The sequence below is a fragment of the Clarias gariepinus genome, chromosome 6 (genome assembly GCF_024256425.1).
Source record: "Clarias gariepinus isolate MV-2021 ecotype Netherlands chromosome 6, CGAR_prim_01v2, whole genome shotgun sequence".
NCBI lineage: Eukaryota > Metazoa > Chordata > Actinopteri > Siluriformes > Clariidae > Clarias > Clarias gariepinus.
In genome coordinates, this window is record NC_071105.1 from 475,001 (window position 1) to 495,505 (window position 20,505).

The 20,505-nt window shown below is 43.3% G+C and overlaps 1 protein-coding gene across 2 annotated transcripts in view; it reads left to right on the plus strand.

Annotated features, from left to right (window-relative positions):
* The window catches only part of pfkmb (phosphofructokinase, muscle b), an 82,290-nt gene that overhangs the window by 1,944 nt on the left and 59,841 nt on the right, over positions 1–20,505 (plus strand). For both annotated transcript variants that reach the window (XM_053497691.1, XM_053497692.1), the window contains exons 2-11: positions 3,720–3,793; positions 3,878–3,955; positions 4,122–4,311; positions 4,380–4,545; positions 5,838–5,882; positions 6,342–6,450; positions 13,793–13,888; positions 13,977–14,069; positions 14,906–15,031; positions 15,473–15,537. In XM_053497691.1, coding sequence (XP_053353666.1) covers positions 3,720–3,793; positions 3,878–3,955; positions 4,122–4,311; positions 4,380–4,545; positions 5,838–5,882; positions 6,342–6,450; positions 13,793–13,888; positions 13,977–14,069; positions 14,906–15,031; positions 15,473–15,537 — 1,042 coding nt within the window. The remainder of the gene's footprint in view (positions 1–3,719; positions 3,794–3,877; positions 3,956–4,121; positions 4,312–4,379; positions 4,546–5,837; positions 5,883–6,341; positions 6,451–13,792; positions 13,889–13,976; positions 14,070–14,905; positions 15,032–15,472; positions 15,538–20,505) is intronic.

Sequence of the window (20,505 nt, forward strand, 5' to 3'; positions counted from 1 at the left end):
TACAAATAAAACTGAATTGAATTGAATATATATATGTGCGTGTGTGTGTGTGTGTGTGAGGGTACGTTTGTGTATGTGTGTGTGTGTGTGTGTGTGTGTGTGTGTTTGTAAGTATACATGCATGTACAGTATAGATAACATTACACTTATTACATCTAACCATCTACAGGATGTGCACTTGGGGGAGGGTTAGGGTTAGTCCTATTACCAGACTGATAGATCTCAATTACTTTTGTTCTCATTTGTTCCTGAATTTCTTTGGATTTTGGCATGAAGTCTAGCTTTTGAGGTGCTTTTGGTCTACTTCTCTGTGTCAGGTAGCTCCTATTTAAGTGATTTCTTGATTGAAACAGGTGTGGCAGTAATCAGGCCTGGGGGTGACTACAGAAATTGAACTCAGGTGTGATAAACCACAGTTAAGTTATTTTTTAACAAGGGGGCAATCACTTTTTCACACAGGGCCATGTAGATTTGGAGTTTTTTTTTCTCCCTTAATAACGTAAACCTTCATTTAAAAACTGCATTTTGTGTTTACTTGTGTTATCTTTGACTAATAGTTAAATGTGTTTGATGATCAGAAACATTTAAGTGTGACAAACATGCAAAAGAATAAGAAATCAGGAAGGGGGCAAATAGTTCTTCACACCACTGTATGTTGCGCTTGGATTCATGGTGGGGATGGGGGCAGAGGAGAGACACTTGTGTTTGTGTTTTTCCTGAGCCTGTTTTCTTCAGTCGTTTTTGGTTTGATTTAAGTACGGAACCTACGCGGAAGTTTGTAATATCGCCTGACAACGCAGAAATTAAAAGAATGGACATGCATCGACTCGACTTGTCTTTCTCATCACTGCATGGGCATGAATTAACGGGCTGTTACGCTGCCGCGAGCAACAACAACATAAAGCGGAGAAACTTACTGAGAGAGATACGGACGTGATGTGTTTACTGATGTGTTTACATGACTTCTTAATCTTCGACAGACATTGTTATAAACCATCTAACGTAACAAAGGTAAGCATAATATAGTTTTCCAACTACGTACACAGTTTGCAACTAGACAATCACCTTAATGCATTGTTTATTATAAACGGGCGATTAGGGATTATATAGAGACGGATGTACATAGAGAAGAAGCCATAACCATGTTCTATGAGAGTTTAAGTTAACTTACACTCCGCATTCATCGTGATTATTAGAAAAGGCGATCTGCAAAGAGTCATAGTAAAATAAATCACACTCACTGAGCCTGGTGAAGATGAAGCAAGAACATGAAGCGTTAGTACAGATCTGTTTTTTAGGAGCAGCTTCCTAGTAAAACCTGCTTTATATTGACCCGCGTTTATAAAGCAGTCTGGTGAAAAATTATTATCGTAAACATGAACGCATTTAGGTAAATCAGCGGGGACGTTAGCTTTAAAAACTAAATTCAGCCACTGCGTCCTCAGTAGCTCAGATACCTAACCCTAGGTAGGTACCCTAGGTCACTAACCCTAGGTAGTGAATGACGACTGCTGTGTTCGCTATTACACCCAACAACTGTACACAACACTCGCTTAGGCGACATTTTGCTCCAGCGGCGAAAAACAATGGCCGACAGCTTCTTCTCACTCGGGGCGGGTCTTTGCTAAAACACCAGTGTCAATCAACTATAGTAGGAGCGGCCTCTTGTGGTGTGGCGTCACATCGACAGCCATTTGAGATTGGCCTGATTTTAGAAGGGGCATGTTATTGTAATAAATAAAAAGAAAATCACTGGGCGGCTGTTTATCATCAAAGAGTGGTTGTGTACGCACTCTCCTAACACACGGTTCAGTCCAAACAGCTTAAAAAAGTGCATGTAGGACCGTATGACCCCTTTAAACCACTGGCAGCAGACAGCATGAGACCCAACAATGTAGGAAGTCACTTAGAGACAACACACCCCAGTCACGTTAATAAGCCACTCGACTTCTTTAAAAAAAAAAGCTCTAGATAAGTGACGAAGTAAGTCTGTTATAACAATAGCACGTGTGTTTTATCTGTTTTGAACTTGGTGTTATTTGATGTTATTGGTTTAGAAATTGATATTTCAAAAAAGAGTAAACTTGGCCGATTTCATTATCATTTTGTTGACAAGTGAGGCTTGAAAATTCGCCCACCGCCTTAAGTGGGGAACGACAGAAAATGTTTAAGAACCACTGCCTTAAGTAAAGTAGGAGTCAGCGGAACAGCATGTAGGGGACGGATGCAGGGATTCAATCAGATAAGTTAGAATATAATTTCATGTTAACCACCCTACCATTTTAGCTAAGCTAAATCTAAGCTAGCTAGTTTGTGCTTTAGGCCGGAATCAGTTCCTTCGGGATGGCAATGACCAGAGCTCCCACAGCTGATGCCATGGAGGGTTTGTTCAGTTCTTGGTACAGTCTATGGGACAAACTGAAATAAACTCTGTGTGTGTATAAATTTTATTTGTCACATACACAGTCATACACAGTATGATATGCAGTGGAATGCTGAGTGATCTCCACATCATGCTAACCACCCACAGGTAGTTCAGTCACAGGTCTATCATTAGAGGATCTTTATAACACCGTGTGTTAGAGGAGTGTGTTGGTTTAATCTCACAGTATGAGAAGTAGTTATCTCCAAATATCAGTAACGGATAAAGTCAGTAAAATCATTAAAGTGTTTATACAGTGTTGTGTGTACACGTGTTTACATTAGTTAGAGTTTATGCAGCAAAAAAAAAGTTTAAATGTGAAATGATGACGTGCGGTTTGAGCATGACCTTTTAATTAACGTTTAGTGTGACCTCTGACCTTATCTGGTATCTGATCACCAGGATACACTAGTCTCTCTCTCTCTCTCTCTCTCAGAGAGGGTGATATATTTAGCCGTGTGACCTTAACCGGGGTTGCAGTTGAGAGGTGGATATTGAGGTTCACTTTGCACTCATGTGACACTCACGTCTGTCTGTTAGCCTGCATGTGTGTGTGTGTGTGTGTGTGTTGGCACACTAGTAGTCATCATGGTAACCTGTGCATCAGGTGGATTCTGATTGGTTGAGTAGTGGAGTTTATCCGGTAGTGCGGGGGCGAGGCCTGGTACATCCGCCTTACAGTATGTGTGATTCTTACACACACACACACACACATTATTCACACACTACTGACCTGATTCAGTTTTGTATTTTTTTTTTGGGCTTTCACATAATTGGTAGGTTAAATGCATTTAATACCTATATTTTCATTACACAATAAAAACATGAATCATATCTAAAAAGGCAGAGCCTAATACACTCCTACAGCTCTAAACCATGGACTCTCACAGACACCTGGCACGTGTCCTGACAGGATTCTGAGGTCATATGCAAATGATGGGGTGTGGTTATACAACAGAAGGAGTGGAGCTAAGGTCCTATCAAGCTGATAGTTGGTGTCTGGCATCCAATCAGATTTTAGCAGGCATGTGACTGGCTTAGCACTGAGCTGTTGTCTCAAATTGGCCCCCAGGGGGTGCTGTTTATTTTTTACTCCAGTGTGATTGGTTAAGACATTGTATTCTCCTCTTACATAAAATTTCTTGTTACATGTAATTCTGCCCCCTGGTGGACAGGTTTATGTTACATATGATCACAGACACTAAATCGTCAATCGTGCGTGTGTGCATGTGTGCACACGCTTGTGTGCGTGTATGTGTGTGTGTGTGTGTGTGTGCGTGTGTGTGTGTTCTTACAGGGATGAATGCTGCTGTTAGAGCTGTGGTGAGAGTCGGCATCTATACCGGCGCTAAAGTCTATTTCGTGCACGAGGTATTAGAAACACACACACACACACACACACACTATCAGTTCTAAATACAGCTAATTTTTCTGAGTGTGTGTGTGTGTGTGTAGGGTTATCAGGGTTTAGTGGACGGAGGAGACCACATCTGTCCAGCCACATGGGAGAGTGTATCCATGATGCTGCAGCTGGTAACGACACACACACACACACATCTTAGTTTTCTCATTTTTATATCTGTGCATCACCTGTATAAGGTGTGACTGTGTGTGTGTGTGTGTGTGTGTGTGTGTGTGTGTGTGTGTGTGTGTGTATGCACCTCTGGCTCCCTCTCTCTCTGACTTCACCCCCTCTCAGGGAGGCACGGTGATTGGAAGCGCTCGCTGCCAGGATTTCCGTGTAAAGGAGGGTCGGACCAAGGCGGCGTGTAACCTGGTGAAGCTGGGCATTACCAACCTGTGTGTAATCGGAGGAGACGGCAGTCTGACGGGGGCAAATCAGTTCCGCTCGGAGTGGAGCGAGCTGCTCCAGATCCTCCTCAAAGCAGGTGAGATATTACACTGAGAGGCGAATTCTAAACTGCAGTGGGTTTAGTTGACGTGTGTGTGTGTACAGGTAAGATCACAGGTGAGGAGGCCAAGCGTTCCTCTCACCTGAACATCGTGGGGATGGTTGGCTCCATAGATAATGATTTCTGCGGCACGGACATGACCATCGGTACCGACTCGGCTTTGCACAGGATCATGGAGGTAGTGGACGCCATTACCACCACAGCACAGAGGTGTGTGTATAAGCACACACACACCCACACACACACACACAGGTGCTTTTATTATGTCATTTGTGTATAATTAGGGTCTGTGTCCACCAGGGGGCAGACTCACATGTAACAAGCCATTTAATGAAGTAATAACACATTTATGAGAAAACATTTATTAATCTTAACAATCTAAATTTTTTTTTTTATGGGCAGTCACATTGTAATGAGTAAAAAAAGAAACATTTAAGTGAGATTGCATCAGATAGTGGTTTATGACAACAGCTCAGTGCTAAGTCTCACATGCCTGCTGAAATCTGATTCTTAGCTTGATATAAGGAGACATAAGCCCCACCCCTTCCTTTATTTAACCACGCCCAATTATTTACATATGACCTCGGAATCCTGTCCTGTATCCACCTTTCAGGTGTCTGTGTGAGTCTACGGTTTATAGCTGTAGGAGTGTATTAGGCTCCACCTCTTTAGTCAACTAATTACTGACAGTCTCATGAGGAGTGGGCGGGGCTAAATATATGTTGAACTCGCTGGATTGGAAGAACTCTAGTAAAGGTAAAACTTAGCACTATAGCGCCACGGTCTGGATGATCGCACTCAGTCATGAACTCTACAGCCAGCTCACAGTACAGACATTATGCTTATACTTAGGGTTTGCATTGTATGTTGATGCATTTACTGTTTCATCATGCTGAGAAGATTTCAGTTTGCTTTACACAGAGCTCTGAGGTTCAGGTGTGTGTGTGCATGTGTGCGCGCGCGTGTGTGTGAGATCCTCAGTGTCATGGTAAAGACTTAAGACTCCATATGCAGGAGGTTTATGAAATACAGCCAGAAACCCTGAACCTGAAACAAAAACTAAAGCTGAGGTCAAATTACATGAGCAATACTAGGTGCTGAAGCATGTGTGTGTGTGTGTGTGTGTGTGTGTGTGTGTGTGTGGATTTGTGTTCATTCACACACTCTATTGGATTATGTCAACATGCCAAGGAGGCTCCAGTTTATCCAGTTCAAACCATGGTCCAGTTCTTTCACTCCAACACACTCTTAACATTTACAGCTTTTGGCAGATGCCCCTATTCAGAGTGAATTACATTTTTATCTAAGGGCCTTTATTCAACTTGGTGGTTTTGTGGTTTGAACCTGGAACCTTTCAGACCGTAGTCCAGCGCTGAATCAGGGTTCGGGTGGTTCCTCTTAGTTCCCATGAAAAGAAACATAAAGAGACTAACCTCTGGATGTGACTTTCTGATCATCCAACGTATTAACACTAAAATACTCCTGCTTTATTTTGCCTGTAGTCATCAGAGAGCCTTTATTCTGGAAGTGATGGGGCGACACTGTGGGTATGTACCACACATTATTGATATTATTATTGCTTTAATGCTTATTATTCATACTCATACACAGCTTTCTCCAAAACATTCTACAACAACTACATGCAGTTATAAACAAATTAAAACTATTATGAATTTTAATTCTTTAACAATAAAGACAAAGACAAATACATCAACACAGCACGTTGCTGTGTGAAGTGTAGAAATCTCAGAAGAGATTTGCTGGCCAAGTTACGACATGACATGACATATAGGGGTTACTCGATGTAATGAATAATAATTGATTAATAATGAATAAATGATAATGATAATGATTATATAAGAGATTAAACACTGCAGTAAAACAGCAGGTATTGGATTTAAACCGTCATTAAACAGTTTGGGACATGAAATGAAATAGCATGGGAAATATTCAGGTTTTCCAGTGCATTGGTGTGTGTGTGTGTGTGTGTGTGTGTGTGTGTGTAGGTACTTGGCGTTAGTAACTGCCCTGGCGAGCGGTGCTGACTGGGTTTTTATTCCGGAAATGCCTCCAGAGGACGGCTGGGAGGAGCACCTCTGCAGAAGATTAGCTAATGTAACACACACACCCACACACACACATACACTACAATATATATTGTAACAGGTTCGACACTTTTTGTACGAACGGCACCATGAAGCACAGACACAAGGCGAGGTGTTACAGGGAAAAAGGGTAATTTTTTTAGGATAAATAGGGAAGTAAAGCGTTAAAGGAGGGAGGATAAAAAGAAAGGGAGAGGAATGAATATGGACGTGCAGGTCTGGTTGGCAGTGCCCTGCTGATGGCACAGGGTGGTGAGCAGTGGCAGTGGGCAAATTGGGACAGCAGCTTCTGTGCAGTTCGCATTGACTCCTCTCGCTCCTCTTGCATAGCCCCGCTCGCCGGCCACTCCTGCGAGCCTTTAACAGGCGCCTCTTACGTCCCTCCCGTGCAGTTTGCACGCATTTGCATCTCCAGGCAGCTCCTACCCCCTCCTGTGAAATCCAAGTGCGCTACTAAGCTCCACGGTACCACAAAGACATCCCAACAGACAGACCCCGAGCTGTGTTTTATAGCACAAGGAGAAGCCCGGGATCATTAGCGGCATACCTGAAGGGGAGGTGTCACTGTATGACAGGACATGGGGTAAATGAGGATGGGTTCCCTGTTGAGTCTGGTTCCTCTCAAGGTTTGTTCCTATTACCATCTCAGGGAGTTTTTCCTTGCCACTGTCGCCCGCGTCTTGCTCAACAGGGACAATCTGCTAATCTTGATTCATGCACACTTACATTCCATACAGACTTAAATAATTCTTTTGATTGTGTAAAGCTGCTTTGCGACAATGACAATTGTTAAAAGCTCTATACAAATAAAACTGAATTGAATTAATGAGACTTTCTTTTGCTTTACACGCTTGCACACATGAGTTGTAAGAAACAATATACGTGCACTGTACACACTCGCTTACAAACATAAAATAAAATAGGTTTTACACACACACGTGCGGTCACTGGTATTATAGTAAACAGTACACGCGTGCACGGATGTTGATTATACTAGTAAGAGACGCGCACCACCAAGACCCAGCAGGGGAGACAATTAGCCACAATTCTGCAGCACAAGAGAGAAAAAAAAAAAACGTTGGCTCAGTTATGATCACCTGACGCTCCTTGTCAAAACAAAAGCATGACACATGATACTCGGTACTTGCTCGCTTTTCAAGTCAAAATTTATTAAAAATTAAAAAGATGGAACAGAAAGGCCATCTAAACTTACAGTGTGATCGTAAATCTTACTTCTTGCTAAATGCGGTCCTATGACTAGAACTTCTGTCTTATTAGGATTAAGCAGAAGGAAGTTAATTAGCATCCAATTTCTTATGTCCTGCACACATTGCTCAACTAGTAAGCTGGTTTTTCTCATCTGGTTTTGCTGAGACATATAACTGTGTATCGTCAGCATAACAATGAAAACTAATACCATGTTTATGAATTATGTTGCCTAGAGGAAGCATGTATAGGGAAAAAAGCAGTGGGCCTAAAACCGAACCTTGCGGAACACCAAACTCTAGAGACACTAGAGAGCATGCAGAATAATCACCATTAAAGTCTACATACTGATAACGATGGAATGCAACCACGGGGGGGCGCAATCCAGTGTCTTCTTGTGCCAGTCCCAGTCTGGATAAATGCAGAGGGTTGTGTCAGGAAGGGCATCCGACGTAAAACATTTGCCAAATCAATGATGCGAATCAAGAATATAATTCCCATACCGGATCGGTCGTGGCCCGGGTTAACAACGACCGCCACTGGTGCTGTTGACCTACAGGGTGCTGGTGGAAATTGGGCTACTGTTGGTCGAAGAAGAAGAGGAGGAAGGCGTGTTCGTAAGCAGAGAGAGAAGAGGAAAGGCAAGAGTTTAGGAGTGATAGTGGGGACTTTGAATGTTGGGACCATGACAGGGAAGGGAAGAGAGTTAGTTGATATGATGCAGAGAAGAAAGGTGGATATACTGTGTGTACAGGAGACCAGGTGGAAAGGTAGCAAGGCTAGAAGCTTAGGATCAGGGTTCAAATTGTTTTACCATGGTGTGGATAGGAAAAGAAATGGAGTAGGAGTTATACTAAAAGAGGAGTTTGTAAGGAATGTTCTAGAGGTGAAGAGAGTATCAGATAGGGTGATGAGTCTGAAGCTGGAAATTGAAGGGATAATGTTTAATGTTGTTAGTGGTTATGCCCCACAGGTAGGATGTGAGTTAAAAGAGAAGGAGAAATTCTGGAGTGAGTTAGATGAAGTGATGCAGAGCATCCCCAGAGGTGAGAGAGTGGTGATTGGTGCAGACTTCAATGGACATGTTGGGGTAGGGAACAGAGGTGATGAAAATGTGATGGGCAGGTTTGGTCTTCAGGACAGGAATGTAGAAGGGCAGATGGTGGTGGACTTTGCAAAGAGGATGGAAATGGCAGTGGTAAATACTTTCTTCCAGAAGAGGCAGGAACATAGGGTGACATATAAGAGTGGAGGCAGAAGCACTCAGGTCGACTACATCTTGTGTCGACGTTGTAACCTGAAAGAGATCAGTGACTGCAAAGTGTTGGTAGGGGAGAGTGTAGCCAGACAACACAGAATGGTGGTGTGCAAAATAACCCTGGTGGTGAGGAAGGCGATGAGGACAAAGGCAGAGCAGAGGACAAAGTGGTGGAAGCTGAGAAAGGAAGAATGTTGTGAAGTCTTTAGGGAGGAGTTGAGACAGGCTATGGGTGGTCAGGAGGTGCTTTCAGTTGACTGGACAACTACAGCCAATGTGATCAGGGAGACAGGTAGGAGGGTACTTGGTGTATCATCAGGTAAGGGGAAAGTGGACAAGGAGACTTGGTGGTGGAATGAGGAAGTCCAGGAGTGTATACAGGGTAAAAGGCTAGCTAAGAAGAAGTGGGACACTGAGAGGACTGAAGAGAGTAGACAGGAGTACAGGGAGATGCAGAGTAAGGTGAAGGTAGAGGTGGCAAAGGCCAAACAAAGAGCATATGAAGACTTGTATGCTAGGCTAGACAGTAAGGAGGGAGAGGGGGATCTGTACAGGTTGGCAAGGCAAAGAGATAGAGATGGGAAGGATGTGCAGCAGGTTAGAGTGATTAAAGATAGAGATGGAAATGTACTGACAGATGCCAGGAGGGTGATGGGAAGATGGAAGGAGTACTTTAAGGAGTTGATGAATAAGGAAAAACGAAAGAGAACAAAGAGTAGAAGAGGTGACTGTTGTGGAACAGGAAGTAGCAAATATTGGTAGAAGTGAGGTGAGAAGGGCGTTGAAGAGGATGAAGAGTGGAAAGGCTGTTGGTCCTGATGACATACCTGTGGAGGTATGGAAGTGCTTAGGAGAGGTGGCAGTTGAGTTTTTGACAAGTTTGTTTAACAAGATCTTGGAGAGTGAGAGGATTCCAGAGGAATGGAGGAGAAGTGTATTGGTGCCAATTTTTAAGAACAAGGGAGATGTGCAAAGCTGTGGCAATTATAGAGGTATAAAGCTAATGAGCCAGACAATGAAGCTGTGGGAAAGAGTAGTGGAAGCTAGGTTAAGGGCAGAGGTAAGCATTTGTGAGCAGCAATATGGTTTTATGCCTAGAAAGAGTACATCAGATGCAGTTTTTGCTTTGAGGATGCTGGCGGAGAAGTACAGAGAAGGTAACAGGGAGTTGCATTGTGTCTTTTTAGATTTAGAGAAAGCGTATGACAGGGTGCCAAGAGAGGAGCTGTGGTATTGTATGAGGAAGTCTGGAGTGGCAGAGAAGTATGTTAGAGTGGTGCAGGACATGTATGAGAGCTGTAAGACAGTGGTAAGATGTGCTGTAGGTGTGACAGAAGAGTTTAAGGTGGAGGTGGGTCTGCATCAAGGATCAGCTCTAAGCCCCCTTTTGTTTGCTCTGGTGATGGACAGGATGACAGATGAGGTAAGACAGGAGTCCCCATGGACTATGATGTTTGCAGATGACATTGTGCTCTGTAGCGAGAGCAGGGAACAGGTGGAGGAAAATTTGGAGAGGTGGAGGTATGCTCTGGAAAGCAGAGGAATGAAGGTTAGCCGAAGCAAGACGGAATACATGTGTGTAAATGAGAGTGACCCAGGAGGATCGGTGAGGCTACAGGGAGCAGAGGTAAAGAAGGTGCAGGATTTTAAGTACTTGGGGTCAACGGTCCAGAGCAACGGGGAGTGTGGAAAGGAGGTGAAGAGGCGGGTACAGGCAGGTTGGAATGGGTGGAGAAAAGTGTCAGGTGTGTTGTGCGATAAAAGAGTATCAGCGAGAATGAAAGGAAAGGTGTACAGGACAGTGGTGAGACCAGCGATGCTCTACGGCTTAGAGACAGTGGCGCTGAAGAAAAGACAGGAGGCAGAGTTGGAGGTAGCAGAGCTAAAGATGTTGAGGTTCTCTTTGGGAGTGACAAGGATGGATAGGATTAAGAATGAGTTTATCAGAGGGACAGCCCACGTTAGATGTTTTGGAGATAAAGTCAGAGAGGCCAGATTGAGGTGGTTTGGGCATGTTCATAGGAGAGATTGTGAATATATCGGTAGAAGGATGCTGAGGTTGGAACTGCCAGGCAGGAGGTCTAGAGGAAGACCAAAGAGGAGATTTATGGATGCAGTGAGAGAGGACATGAAGTTGGTGTGAGAGAAGTTGGTGTGAGAGAAGAGGATGCAGAGGATAGGGTTAGATGGAGGCAGATGATTCGCTGTGGCGACCCCTGAAAGGGAACAGCCGAAAGACAAAGAAGAATACTGATAACGATGGGTCAGATAGGATCTGAGCCAGGAGAGGGCAGTACCCTTAATTCCTACTACATTTTCTAATCTGTGAAGAAGAATAGCGTGATCAATGGTGTCAAAAGCTGCACTGAGGTCGAGTAATACAAACATAGTTACACAACCCTGATCAGAGGCCAGTCATTTACTACTTTAACGAGTGCTGTCTCTGTGCTGTGATCAGGCCTAAATCCTGACTGATACAGTTCATGTATGCTATTTCTATGTATATATGAGCATAGCTGCTCTGCTACTATCTTTTCCAGAATCTTAGAGATAAAGGGGAGGTTTGATATTGGTCTGTAACTGGACAGCTGACAGGGGTCGCGGTCAGGTTTCTTAATAATTGGTTTAATAACTGCTAATTTAAAAGATTTTGGAACGTACCTAATGCTGAGTGAGGGGCTGAACAGGGGTTATGTTATTGCTGTTTAAGAAAATGTGTCGGTACAGGATCTAATATACAGGTTGGTGTCATGATCCCTCAGTCGGTGTCTGCGAGGTCGTGGCATAAATGCAGGAGGCGAGCTGGCGTTTTAATAAAGGCTTTTATTAACACGGCAAAACACAAACAAAACCTTGGCTCTTTTCTTTAGAGCACGTTTGAAGCTTTACCTTTAACGAAAATCAACACCGACATAAATCATAATATGAATAACAGCAACAACAACAAAAGCTCGACGCCTGACTGCGCTCCAGTCAGGCTATTTATAATAAACTTAATTGGCTTTACCTCGGTTCAGGTGAATCCTTACGTCACCTGACCGAGGTGCAGTCTGGGACACGAAGTCCAACCTAACAAAACTATAAACAGAAAAGAACAAAACCAGATGCTTTGGCGCCCTCTAGGGGTTAACAATTACAGTACCCCCCCCCCTTAAAAACGCTCCTCCGGAGCGCTGGGGTGGGATTCCCTCTAGGGGTTAAGCATTACAGTTGGTGAATTTGCAGAAGAGATGAGTAAAATTAGTTTATTTTCTTCAAGGGGAGTAAAGTATTCTAGGTTCTGATCTGACATGGCTAGATTAACATCTGCATTAATTGCATTGTCTGGTTTCAAAGCCTGATATTTACAATTATATTATTAAAAAAGTTCATAAAGTCCTCACTATTGCACAATGTTGTTGTGGAGATTTCTGAAGTGGTCTTATTTCTGGTTAATTTGGCTACGGTATTAAATAAAAGTCTAGTATTATTTTTGTTATTTTCCATAAGAGTGGAGAGATATGTTGATCTAGCTACACTAAGAGCTTTCTATAGTTCAGGATGCTCTCCTTCCATGCTATTTGAAATACTAACAACTCTAATTTCCGAGCGGTCTGTTATAAAGTACGTGTGTGGTCGTTACACCAGGGAGTTAGCTTCTTATCTCTAATAATTTTTCTTTTAACTGGAGCTACATTATCTAAGGTACAACAGAACGTCAAGTCTAAATATTTAGTCGCCTGATCGAGTTTTGTGGGGTCAGACGGTGATTCAATCAAAGTAACTCTGGGAGATTACTGATGAAACTCTGTGTGGTAGTTGATGTGAATGTACGATTAGTACGGTAGTGTGGTGCTGCGCATACATTATCACTATAACACACTTTAATTGAGACAAGATAGTGATCTAATATAACTTCAGACGGAGTTGTAAATAAATTTCTTATACTTATCCCGAAAGATATTATTAAATCTAAAGTGTGACCTGCTTTATGAGTGGGTCCTACTACACACTGATTTACTCCTACTGAGTCCAGTATGGACATAAATGCCATTCTCAGAGGGTCTTCTGAATTCTTAAAATGAATATTAAAATCTCCAGCAATTAACACTTTGTCAACAGAAACAACTAGGTTTGAGAGGAAATCTGCAAATTCACAAAGAAATTCGGAATACAGCCCTGCAGGTCTGTAAATGATGATTATTGGGGTTGATTGAGCTGACTTAATATTTGTAGCTACACTTGTTATGTTCCTATAGAGAATTTCAAATGAGTTTAATTTGTGTCCGTGTTTTTGTACGATAGACAGATTATCATTGTAAATTAATAATTATTTAACTATAATTAACTTATAATTATTAGTTAACCGAGGCTGGTGTATGTAGCTGTATCCAGGAGGACTAGCTTCGTTTAAAGCTACATATCCGTCCTGTTTAATCCAGGTTTCAGTTAAACAGAGAATATAAAATCCCTGATCTGTGATAATTTCAATAACTATAACTGCTTTAGATGCGAGAGATCTAATATTTAACAGTCCTAGCTTCAGATCAGAGGTGCCGGCTACGCACCTCTTGGAATGCAAGGGGCTTCATACACACACACACACACACAGCGCCTGCACGCACAAACGGAAACATTTATCTGTCTGGATTTATTTTTACTATTTTTAAAGGTAAAGTGCAGGTTAATTTCTTTTATTTTTACTTTATATTTTGTGTTAATTATTTTTATGCATTTATTTTTTGGGGCTATGGAACAAATAATTTAAGTTTCCAATATTTCTTATGGGACCATTAAGTTTGGTTTCAGAGAGTTTTGGAATACGTGCTTCCGGAACGAATTATGCTCGTAATTCAAGGTTCCAATATATATATATTGCGTTGCACTCAATTTCTGTATGTGTCCCTAGCAAAGGAGTCTGGGTTATCGCCTTAATGTCATCATTGTGGCAGAGGGAGCGATTGACCACTTCGGGAAACCCATCACCTGTGACCTGGTGAAGCAGGTGAGAGTCACATTACATTCACAGACACACACACACACACACAAACACACACACACACTCGCACAGTTTATGTTCTGCTTGTGTGCAGTTGGTTACTGAAAAGCTGGGCTTTGACACTCGAGTCACTATCCTGGGTCATGTACAGAGAGGAGGAACTCCATCAGCCTTCGACAGAATCCTGGTACACACTCCTACACACTTCTGTGCACTCCTACGCACACACCTACACACACTACTACGCACACTCCTATGCACTTCTACACACACACACACACACACACACACACACACTCCTATACACACTCCTACACACTCCTACACACACTCCTGTATATACACCTACACACACTCCTACACACACTCCTGTATATACACCTACACACACTCCTACACACACTTCTACACACTCCTACACACACCCCTGTACATACACCTACACACACTCCTACACATACGCCTACACACACTCCTGCACACACTTCTACATACACATACACTCCTGCACACTCCTACACACACTCCTACACACACTTCTACACACACACCTCTACACACCCCTATACACACTCCTACACACACACCTACACACTCCTACACGCACGCCTACACACTCCTACACGCACACATACACACACTTACACACACCTACACACTCCTACACACACTTACACACTCCTACACACACTCCCACACACACTCCTACACACACTCCTACAGTACACACACTTTTACACGCACACCTACACACTTCTCTAAACACTCCTACACACTCCTACATACACTTCTACACACTTATATACACACATACATGCACACCTACACACTTCTACACACACACCTACACACTCCTATACACACTCCTACACACACTTCTACACACACTCATATACACACTACTACACACTCCTACACACACCAATACACTCCTACACACGCTAACCTTCACACTCCTACACACACATTCCTACACAGAGTGCTCCGTAGCTCAGCCCTGTATTTGTGTGTGTGTGGTTTCAGGGCAGCATGATGGGCGTGGAGGCGGTGATGGCACTGCTGGAGGCCACGCCCGACACTCCGGCATGTGTGGTCAGTCTGTCTGGAAATCAGGCCATCAGACTGCCGCTCATGGAGTGTGTGCAAGTGGTACACAGCATCACCTCATGTTACACACACGCATGCTTACGCACACATACACACACCTGGACATATTTCCACTCCTCATCTTTTCCAGGTAGCTTCTGTTTAGACAACTCACATCTTTCTCTAGTGTTTTTATTAGACAGAGAGAGAGAAAGAGAGAGAGCGTGCATAGGAGAGATATCAGTTAGGTCTGGTCACAGTCACATAATGTATTATGTGAATGTATATTTAGTGTAGAATGCAAGCAGGGACTCCAGCAGGACTAACTATTACATCATAACTACAAGGGATAAGCCAGAAGCAAATATAGCGATGTATAATATAAGAATTAAAAAAATAGTTTGTGATGTTTAGCCAGGTTGTGTGGTTGTGTAGTGGTATCTGATGTGTGGGTCTCAGCGAGTCCGTCTGTAACACACTGTGTTTGTCACATTTATGTCTCAGACTAAAGACGTGACCCGAGCCATGGCTGAAAGACGGTTTGAAGACGCCATGAAGCTCCGGGGAAAGTAAGTGTTTCTCTCTCTCTCTCTGAAGATTCAAGATTTAAAGGTATTTTATTAGTAACAAATACTTACATTTGTATTGCCGAAGCTTAGAGATAAGGCACAAGAAATGACAGGACTAGAGAGTAATCAGTGCGAATAGGTTTGTGTGTGTGTGATATGGTGTCCTTCACTTTGTGGCAAATGTCTCTCTTTCTCTCTCTCTCTTTCTCTCTCTCTCTGTCCTCCTGTCTCTCTCTTTATTTCCTCTTGTCTCTCTCTTTTCTCCTGTCTCTCACTCTGTCCTTCTGTCTCACCCTCTCTCTGTCCTCCTGTCTCGCTCCCTCCATTCAATTCATATCATATCAATTTTATTTGTATAGCACTTTTAACAATTGTTGTTGTCACAAAGCAGCTTTACACAATCAAAAGAAAATTATGGAAGTTTGTATGAAATGTAAATGTGTGTGAATCAGAATGATCAGATCGTCCCTGATGAACAAGCCGATGGCGACGGTGCTGAGGGAAAAAATCCCTGAGATGGTAATAGGAAACCTTGAGAGGAACCAGACTCAACAGGGAACCCATCCTCATCTGGGTGATAAGGGATATGGTTCATATGGAATCCAGTTCATTATTGGAGGCTCAGGTAGACTGTAGGAAACTCCAACCCTGTAACTATTGACTAATTAACACAAGCGCAAACACGCTGACCTACACTACCAAACTATTGTAAACACCACCCTGTAAATGCTCTTTTTTGCACAATAATTCATTACTGGATTACTTTTTGCACTAACTTCTTAATTCTTGCTGCTACTTTAAGGAACGTTTACTGGTTCTGCACTAGCTCAGCTCATCACCTCGACACCACAAAGTATTGTCATGTTGTGTTTGTCACACCGACACTTTGTTGCTTTTGTTTGCACATTTGCACATGCACTTTATGTTGTCTGTTGTCTGTAAATTTTTTTTTAAAAAAGTATAGTCTTCCTCTCTAGGTTAGCTAGTTAGTTTTTGTTAATTTATGTTGTTAAAATTTATGTTGTCAGGTCAATCTGTCTTGTCTCCGCTAGCCAGCTAACTAGGCATTTTGGACATTCGCCGAGATTCAGCAGAAATTGGAAAGTGCTTTAAGAAAAAAAGTGTATGAGGAAATAAGAGAAGAACTAATAGTCGCAGGCTTTACACGAACAACAGACCAAATAGTGTATAAGCTAAAAAAGATGAAGAAAGACTTTCAGCGGTTATAACACGTCGAATAAACTGCTTTTGGATACTGAAATACATTTTCATACTAGTTTGAAGAATAACCAGTCAACTGACATCGGCCATGGTCATTTCTGTTTAGTGGGCGTGGCCTGTGACGTATTGTTATGCAGCTCCCGCTGAGCCCCTGTCTAGTGTAAATGCGGGCCGGTTCTCGGTGGTTCCCAGTCCAGCACCGGCCGGGCACCAGAACTGGCACCTGGCACCAGCACCAGTGTAGTGGAAATGAGGTAACTGTGTACTAACTGTATATGGTTGAAGTGACAATAAAGCCTACTTGAACTTGAGCAACTGCAGCCACGAGTCCTCAGAGAACAGCTGTCTGCATCAGCCGAGGTCAGGACCATCTTCATGGTAAAGTGGAACTGTCCCCACTCACCACACGCATCCCAGGCAGACCACACGGGGCATCCATGTGACGAGATATCCATCCAGAAGAGGGACACCAGGAGGAGTTAGACAGGTCCAGAGGGGGTCTGCATCACTGGCAGCTCAGGAGAGACATATATAGTGAGAGAGACAGGGAGAGAGGAGAAGACAGGGATAACAGTTAGATATGGTCACAGTCACACAATGTATAAGGTGAATGTGTATTTAGTGCAGAATGCAAGCAGGGACTCTGGCAGGACTAACTATAACATCATTTACCTTTACATTTACATTTAGACATTTGGCAGACGCTCTTCTCCAGAGCGACTTACAAAAAGTGCTTTAAAGGGGGGGTTAGTCCAAGTACTGGAGAAACAGATGCGTCTTGAGTCATCGTTTAAAGATAATTAAAGTCTCTGCTGTACGGACTTCTAGAGGAAGTTCATCCCACCACCTTGGTGCCAGAACAGAAAAGCGTCTGAATGAATGCCGCCCTCGATCCCTGACATGGTGGGATGAGGCGAGCAGTGCTGGAGGATTGGAGGGAACGTAGTGCAGTGCGTGGTGTGATTAGAGCAGAGCTGTAAGTGGGTGCTGGGTCATTTTTAGCTTTGTAGGCAAGCATCAGCGTTTTAAATTTGATGCCGGCAGCTACATGAAGCCAGTGCAGGGAGCAGAGAAGTGGGGTGGTGTGGAAGAACTTGGGAAGGTTAAAAATGCATTAAAGCTGCATTCTGGATCAGTTGCAAAGGACGAGTCGTGGACAGAGGCAGGCCTGCCAGGAGTGAGTTGCAGTAGTCTAGTCTTGAAATAACAAGGGACTGAACAAGCACCTAAGTAGCCTGTGATTGTCCACAGTTACCCCAAGATTGCGGGCAGTGATTTGGTTGTTGTCCAGGGATATCACAAGGTCTTGACCTGGGGGTGAGTCACAAGGGATAAACAACAACACAGTTTTACTCAGATTGAGCTTCAGCTGATGAGCAGCCATCCAGGATGAGATGTTTGCCAGCAATGCTGAGATCCGGGTGGAAACCTGAGTGTCAGAGGGAGGAAAGGAGAGAGTGAGTTGGGTGTCATCGGCATAACAATAGTATAAAAATCCATGTGATGATATGACCTTACCAAGAGACCGGGTATAGAGGGAGAACAAAAAAGGACCAAGTACTGAGCCCTGCGGGACACCAGTAGAGAGCCTACGTGGGGCAGATGTAGATCCCCTCCATGTTATCTCATATATCCTATCTTCTAGGTAAGAAGCCAACCATTGCCACGCTGTTCCACAAATTCCAAGGCTTGTAAGAATAGATAAGAGAATCTTGTGGATTACTGTGTCAAATGCAGCTGACAGGTCCAGGAGGATGAGGACAGATGACAGTTTAGCAGATCTAGCTTCTCAGTGACTGACAGAAGGGCAGTTTCTGTGGAATGTGCCAATTTGAATCCAGATTGGTTGGGATCATTAAGGTTGTTATGTGAGAGATAAAGAGACATTTGGTTATAAACAGCTCTTTCAAGAATTTTGGAAATAAAAGAGAGAAGTGATACCGGGCGATAGTTGTTAACTTCTGATGGGTCCAGGCAGGGTTTCTTGAGGATGGGAATTACCCTTGCCTTCTTAAAAGCAGCAGGAACATGAACATCATAACTAAAAGGGAGGAGCCAGAAGGAAACACAGACATAAGGGCTCCCTGAGATGTAAAGCAACCAATCACTTCACTGTTAACAAACCTGATCAGTGATCAGTAATAGTGGGGAAGACAGCATCTAAACATACCAGTTCACTGCAATACTCTACGTCCATGAGTTCCCCAGATCTGATACTTTACCTAAGGCAAAGGTTTTTCAGCTTAGACTTGGTGACGAAGCTTCCTGTTTTTGTATCGTTGCCACGAAAGTTTTGCGTTTGTATCAGCGTTTAAATTACATATCTTTTTCATTTATACAATAATAATATTAATAGCAACTAGTTTTTACATTTTCATACTATTTGGCTTCGCCTTTTTTTGTGCTTTTTGGAGAACGCGCAAGTTTCTTTGTCTAAAAACAACAAACGGAATTCAGCTCCAAACAACTAAACTCCGACTCAGGTACGATATTATGTCTAATATTCAGCTTGTTCAGTGTGTGGAGTGCAGGATGTTTAGACATTCCTCCTCCGTCATTAGTGGTAATTTTATTTGTGATAGGTGTGTGTTAGTGAGCACTCTGATGGAGAAGATATCAGCGTTAGAGGAGCGTTAGCATCCAGACTTTAGAGAGGGTTAGAGAGTGTGAGAGCAGCGTTATTCCTGTAGCGGACAGTCTGGGTGCCACAGGTGGAGATAACCATCCTCTGACTCCGGCATTAAAGCCCTCACAGCGGGGCGAGTGGGTGACGACTCGGTGGCATACTCGTTCAGCCAAAGCTAACGCTAAGGCTAGCCCACCGGAGAACACCTCTTCTGCGCTTCACGTGTCCAACAAGTTTGCTCTCCTCAGTGATGCACCCACTGAGAAACCTGAAAGAGCTCTCGTTATAGGAGACTCTATACTGAGACATGTGAAATTAGCTAGGCCTTTAAGGGCACCAGCGGCAGTGGTTGGTGTATCCTGGGAGCCAGAGCACCGGACATAGCAGGTAATCTTAGGGCTCTAGGACAGCACAGGTTCTCCAAGATAGTGGTACATGCTGGAGCTAATGATATACGCCTCGTCAGTCAGAGGTTAGTGAGAATAACTTTATAGAGGTGTTTAAATTAGTGAAGGCGATGTCCAATGACGTAATATGCTCTGGTCCCATCCCAATGAGACGTGGCGACATAGCTTACAGCATGTTTTGGTCGCTGAACCGCTGGATGTCCAGGTGGTGCTCTGAAAACAACGTGGGCTTTATTGATAATTGGAAGACCTTTGAGGGCAAAACTGGCCTGTTAGGGCGGGACGGTGTCCATCTCACTCAGGAAGGTGCTGCTCTCATTTCTTGCAGTATTGCTCATAGTCTCAGAAGAGGCCTAGTTAACCAGTGACAATCCAGAGCCCAGGCCAGGGAGCAGACAGACAGGCTAAACCAACCGTCTGCTAGCTGCATAGAGTCGTCACTTAGGGTTCATCATATTGAGACTGTGTCTGTTCCCCGAGCTAAAAACAAATTTAGAAAGACTCAGAAAGTCTGTTTTAGTAATTTAATTAACATAAAGACCAAAAACTCAGATCATACTGAATGCGTAGCCGGCACCTCTGATCTGAAGCTAGGACTGTTAAATATTAGATCTCTCGCATCTAAAGCAGTTATAGTTAATTAAATTATCACAGATCAGGAGTTTGATATACTCTGTTTAACAGAAAGCTGGATTAAACAGGACGAGTATGTAG